We start from the raw sequence: 6,497 nt of genomic DNA on the forward strand, positions 1-6,497 counted from the left end.
TCATCTGCTTACTTTTCTGTGCGGACTGGGTGACCCTGGCTGGAAGTCCAGCGCTAGGTAGTCCACGTTGCCACACTTCCGAGGGGCCGGGCTACTGGTGCCGCTCACGGCTGGGGAGGTAGACGCTGGGTTCTGCTAATGGGGACGAGAGAGGGAGGTTTCACTCACACAGAGTAAGCGGAGCACGAAAACAAGTGGATCATTAAAAACAAAGAACACAATGTGCTCTCCTGATCTCCCCTCCGGCTACTGGGACTCACCATAGCCACATAATTCTCCTCACTGTCTGCAGAGTCGGTGCTGGTGATGCTTTGTGTGGAGATGGGACGACAATGCTGGGAGGACATGGAGTTCATAGCAGGCCTGAAGCAAAGCAGACAGGACTGTGAGTGCTTCTACCTTCTGACCGGGCAGGACAGTGTGTGTGTGTGTGTGTGTGTGTGTGTGTGTGTGTCAGTGGCCTTTGGTAACCTAGCTTGAATGACTGATACGAGACTCACATGGGCCGTGTCCAGGACATGGTGACTGGGCTCTTAAATGGCAGCTCATCAATGATCCCATTGTTCTTCAAATCAAGAGGTGTTGGCTTCGCTGTGGAAAACAAGAGCAGAGACTGTCAAGAAAAAAATCATTGTCCTTGTAAAAACAATCAACAAAACAAACAAGACAACCCAAACTTTGGGATCAGCGACGAGCTTTGCTGTCAGAGACTCACATTTCCTGTTAGGTTTGAGGTTTCGGTTGATGGGTGGTGGTGTGACATCACTGAGGCGGCTGGGCCGGTGACACAGGGAGGCGCTGCTCCCCTTACGGGCAGGTAGTGTTGCAGAGAATCCTGGGAAATCAAAGTGATGTGGCCCAGGGCTCATAGGGATGTAGATATTTTTAGGGCTGTCAGCCTGGGCAGCGCTGAGTGGCGAGGAGCCAGGATTCATGGGCACATAGTTGTCATCCGAGTTGCCGCTGTCTGAGCGAGTCAGAGGCGCTTTGGTTCTCTGTTGTCAAAAGAGACAGAGCGTGCATTCCTCTCTTAAACTCTCTGGGCTCAATATGGCAGGAAAACTGTAGCACTCAATTTGAGTAAATACAGGAGAGATGCTTTTTCTATCTATGCAGTTTATGATGTCGCACTAACAGCATCTGTCTGAGGACGGAGTGCAGTTGAAGGGAGAGAGTGACTCACCAGGTAGGAGCTGAACCCATCATTGACAGACTCCACAGACTGGCCGGAGTTGTTGAAATGGATGGGACGGTGATGGCTGTTAGTTTCAAACGAGGAGCCTGTGGAGAGAAGCGAGGAGAGAGATCTATGTTTACAACTGACATAAACTCTAAAAAGAAAAACAGGGCTCCACAAGTACAGTAGTACAATGCAAAAATAGGCTGATATAGACAAAAAAACGCCTGACATTTCCAGGAGAAAACTCACGTTTCTAATGAAACAAACAGAACACAAGTGACATTTCATTAAATGCTTCACTGGGTTGTAATTAGTCTTTGCAGCACAGGTGTGTGAACAGCCTGTAGCCTCACTAACAAGGGTAACAGGTCAATTCTAGTCTCTGGCTGTACAAGGCCTGAGCATGGGCTTGGCGAAGCAGAGAACACAGAATAATAAGAGGCCGCGCATTGTGTCTGCGAGTGTTTTTTTCATTTTTCATTGCTTATCAGCCTGGAACGAGGCATTCTGGAGCGGGCTGTATGGCTTGAATTTCATTAGCGTCTCAACAGAACAGTGTCTGCTAGACTGGCCTGTTTGTTTCTGCTCAGCTGCTGGCGTTAAATCAGTAAAATGAGAGATAGAGGAAGAGGGAAAGAGTGAGAGAGAGAGGGGGAGGAAGAGAAAGCACAGAGTCAGTGCGACACCACAAGAGATCGGACTGATGAAGTCAGACGTGCATTTGAGAACAGGAAACAGGTCAAATGTGCGATTTCAAAAGATCTGTGCGAGTCAACTGAAATTGCGTTTAAAGAAACAAGTGTCGTTTTGAAGGAACGTATTAGGAAAGCAGTAAATCCACAAATTGCATTCAGTGTACCTCTGTGCAGCCTGATGTTCTCGACAGCAGGGAGAGTATTCCTGCGTGGGATAACTGACACTGCAGGCGTCACCTCTCCATTCTGGCTCCCTACCGACTGGGGACTTCCCCACTGCCCCTCTGAACCCTGGCTAGGTTTGGGGGGCCTGGGAGGGGGAGCACAAGAAGACTCAGAGCTGGAGGGTGTCAAGGCATTGTGATTCTTATCAAACGTCCGGGGGATCTGGTAGAAGGAGCCAGGCGTCGTAGGAAGGTCGTAATTGTCAGTCGGACGTTCGTTGCTGTGCACGGTGGCAAGGGTATTGCAGGGCGTCTTGAAGGTGTAAACCTCCTCGTCCTCCAGATCTGGGTCACCTAGACCACTGTGAGCCGGTGCCTCAGAGCTGCAACCTCGCGGTAGCACATAACAGGCCTCCTGCGGGGAGTCATCAAGGCCTGGTAACTGGTGTTTTCCTGGCTTGGGCAGGCTGTAGAAGCCATGCAACTGGCCGCCCATGCCGTTGAGACAGTGGGAAAAGCCATGGGAGAGTTTCTGCACCGCAGAGTCGCTCCCAACAAACAGATTGCTTCGCGTGGCCTGGGAGAAACTGGCACTCCTGCAACATGGACAGAGACATACACAATATTACACAAATGCGAACATTAAGTCTTTATGGTCCCCCAATTTTCAGTGCCTAAATGCTCCATCCAAAACAGACATCTGTCTCATACTCCAATGCCAACCTATAAAAGGCAATTCCAATGAAATGATCCACATAGCCACTAGATGGCACTGTAGCACTTCACGTCTCAGCCTAATAAAAAAACAACACACCTTGTCATCACTGTCAGAGCACATTTGTGCAGCTCTAGCATACACATTCAATTTTAGTATTCTTAACATTTCCCTGAAAAGCTGATGTGTTTACATGTTTTCTGTATGTCGACAGGGAGAGGACATTCGTGCTAAGAGGTAGAACGCTATGACTTTCCCAGTTTTTCCAGCTTCGGTGAGACACCCAAGGGACATGCCTCATTTATTCTAGCTCCTTTGTAGGCCTTGACCTTGAGTGCCTACTAGAGCAAACCTATAGCTTAGACATTTCTAGCCAGTTAGCTGAGCAATGGTCCGATTTACTCGGCCAATGCAAAGATGAGATATCCTCAATGACTCGTTTCTTTATGTCTGTACTGATCTTCCTTGGGATGTTCTGCACGCGTTAGCTACACTGCAGGTTTCTAATGCTTGCGTTCAATCTCCATCATAAATGTAACCATTTCAAATGAATAATGCATCAAACGTAATATAATTAATATTGACATAACATTTTGCTCTCTCTGACTTTGTTCCCTTTTTCATGTCAGATGGCACGTTGTGTTTCATCAATTCTTCCTCTGTCTCCTCAGGATGCCAATCATCAATCAATGATCTTGTTCATTACTCTGCCTTCCATCATTGTGGCTTCACGGGGGCTTTTTACATAGATTAATTCATACCATTGGTCATCAAACCAGTGGAGTTTCATGAAATCATGAATCATACCCCCGCCACCAGATGCCTGTCTTAATTAGCAGACCCACGGAGCAGAAGCTGGTGAGGGAGTGACAGAAATATCTGCATAAAGCTGATGAGATGGATTGTGAGGTTTGGTTTCACAGAGGTCCAACACAGCAGATTTATGTGCAAATCGTGTGGCTGAGAGGGCAGTTCTACCCCGAGCGAGTCCAAACCTATAGGAGTGATGAATTGCAGCCTCAACCTCATTGATCATCTACTGTGCCGGCTATCTGCTGAATGGCATCATTATTAAAGCTGCCTTTTGATTCTTAGAAGCGGGCATGGCGGCAGCAGGAGGTGAGGTGAATGTTAATGGGAAAACTCAGGAGTGCGTTTCACCTAAACACTTGTTCCCTTTGTTCTCCCGCTCAGCATATAGCCGAGATAAGCATGCATGTCCTTATACATACAGTTGCTCAACAAGTATTCCCATCTTTTGTTGTTTATTTTGCATTATTGGGATGAATGACCTTTATTTTTCGGATATTTCATACAGCGGACTAACCAAAAACAGACATTTTAATCTTAAAATAATTTTAAATATTGCAATATAAAATGACATTACTCTGTGTCAGAAAATGGTATCCATATTGCCGATCCCCACCTATCCCTGTAGTATTTTATCATTTTAAATTAAATTCTAGCAAATAACAAAAAACGTGTTTGTTTGTAGAACCACAATGCTCGTAGCAACATTTCTTCCAGATTATCTATTACTCATTTTCGAATATTTTCAGTTCAGAATATTCACTTCAATTCAATATCATTGTTAAGAATTGGCACTTCCTCAGTCAGAGCACTTGTGAAATACATTATAACATTTCCACAATGCTTTGTCTCACACACACACACACACACACACACACACACACACACACACACACACGCACACGCACACGCACACGCACACGCACACGCACACACACACACACAAAGCAGTTGGATAATTTTCCCACCACAACAGTAGTTCCAACCCTTAGGGGCATCTGAACTGAGGAAGCGTCGTAAACCTGTACGTTGACCTGCATTAAGGGATAACAGGAAACTGACACAGGACGCCTGAGGGTCGAGACCTTTACCGTGCACTCTCTGTCTTCCTGCTCATGCACTGATGGAGGAGGAGGTAGTCCTGGGGTGCGCTGTTGGACAGGGAGCTGTGGTGTGTGTTGCGAACAGGCACATCAAAGGTGAAGAGGACTGGCTGGCTGGAGTGGATGGGGGCAGAGGACTTGCGTTCTCCGGTCAGCGGAGCCATTGAGCCGGTGACATCTGCTCCGACAGAACGGGGCATATGGTGTAACCTGCCATCTGCAGACCGGAGAAATTGGAGTTATTGATTGTTTAACCCATAACATGTGCTTGTTTTATTTTTTTTTAGAAACCCAATCTCACGGCTTGTCTTGGGAATTTAAAAGCAGATTGCAATCTTATGCGACAGAAAGTAACAATCTGCCAAATAACCATTCATCTATTTTTCTTTTGTCGTCACAATTCTTGAAGTCAAAGGGCAGTGTGTAATTCATTTGAAGATTTTAAGCCGCAACATGACCTTGCATGGAGTCTGGTATTCAGTAGGTTTCCGCCTGCACTCTGATCAATAGAGATGAGGGATCTGTCTCAAGAGAAAACAGTATCCTTCGGCTTTTTTTTAGGCCGCAGGGTACGAGTGATTTAAAAGCCCATGATCCACGCTATTCTTTCTGACCAGTGCCTGTGTGTGCTTTGTTTGATTTTATTGAGTTGCATTGTTTTGCACAGCGGGACTGTGTGAACGACATGGTGGTACAGTCTTATTGTTTGTGTGTGACATCCCTGATATCTGCATCGAAAGGCTCCAAAGAAAAGATGAATCTGAGAAACGGCTGCTACAAATAGACTAGGCAGGAGGCCAAATAGAGGAGGCGCACACTGAGCTGTAGGAGTAGAGAGTGGGCGGCCCACTGATCCATCAACCCGTGGTGCTGTGTGCAACACAAGCTGATGGGAGGGAGGAAAAAAAAAAACCCACCAATCCTCTTGTGCTGATACCAATCTCTCTCTTTTCCCCATCACACACTGTACAGTAGATGCAAGATAAATACTACTTCCATCGATGTAAAGTCAAAAAACTACAAAAAGAAAATTTCCACGAGACTAAGGTGATGTCTTACAATTGTATGTTTTGTCCAACAAACAGTCTGGAACCCAAAGATGTTTAATTTACAAGGATATTAACAGAACAAGACAGTACATCTTCTCATTTTAGAAGCTGGAATCAGTGTATTTTTGTTTTCATAAATTACTTAAAACAACAGTCAATCAACTGCTTCAGCTCTAATTTAAATCATGTCTGAAAAGTAACAGAATTCTCACTCCTTTCTAACAGACACATGCATTTTGCTTGTTCTCCACCATTCTCCTCCTCCTATCTCAGACCTTTTACAAAGCATATTATGGGTCCAACTGCCCTTTAAGAAGAGGCTGATGCCCTGTGTGAGTCATAATGTGAGCTGACCATACAGAGGGACCACAGCCACTGCAAAACAACGGAAAACACACGGCAAAACATGGAGTGTGAGCATGTGTGTATGTATGTGGGCTGGTTGGAGGGCGGGGGTATTCTGAAGCCCAGTTAGCTGAATGAGGTCACATCCAGGCCTGAGGGGGAAAAAGGCCTCTGCTATGGGGTCTCCAGGCCAGCGGACATCAGTGAGATGCCCAGGCCCACCGCCACGAAGGCACTCCCCGCCCCCCAATGCTCCTCAATTACACCATTGTTCTGAGAGATTCCACTCTCCATAGGCTGGTTAGGCATCATCTCCTTTCTCCACAAAAAGCTTTGTAAAAGCTTTCATCCAGTGCGGTGAGCACTAGGGCACCACTAACATGGGTAGATATATTGATTTGTTGTAGAAAGACAGCCCCCCCCCCCCCCCCCCCCC

At 46.4% G+C, this 6,497-nt stretch overlaps 1 protein-coding gene across 2 annotated transcripts in view; it reads right to left on the reverse strand.

Moving 5' to 3' along the window:
• gab2 (GRB2-associated binding protein 2) overlaps positions 1-6,497 on the reverse strand; it is a 35,553-nt gene that overhangs the window by 3,937 nt on the left and 25,119 nt on the right. For both annotated transcript variants that reach the window (XM_031863491.1, XM_031863492.1), the window contains exons 3-9: positions 4,656-4,884; positions 2,040-2,635; positions 1,184-1,281; positions 716-995; positions 501-591; positions 261-363; positions 13-135 (exon numbers count right to left, since the gene is read on the reverse strand). In XM_031863491.1, the coding sequence (XP_031719351.1) occupies positions 13-135; positions 261-363; positions 501-591; positions 716-995; positions 1,184-1,281; positions 2,040-2,635; positions 4,656-4,884 (1,520 nt within the window). The remainder of the gene's footprint in view (positions 1-12; positions 136-260; positions 364-500; positions 592-715; positions 996-1,183; positions 1,282-2,039; positions 2,636-4,655; positions 4,885-6,497) is intronic.

This window comes from Anarrhichthys ocellatus, unplaced genomic scaffold, assembly GCF_004355925.1.
Source record: "Anarrhichthys ocellatus isolate YVR2014 unplaced genomic scaffold, GSC_Weel_1.0 scaffold29, whole genome shotgun sequence".
Lineage (NCBI taxonomy): Eukaryota > Metazoa > Chordata > Actinopteri > Perciformes > Anarhichadidae > Anarrhichthys > Anarrhichthys ocellatus.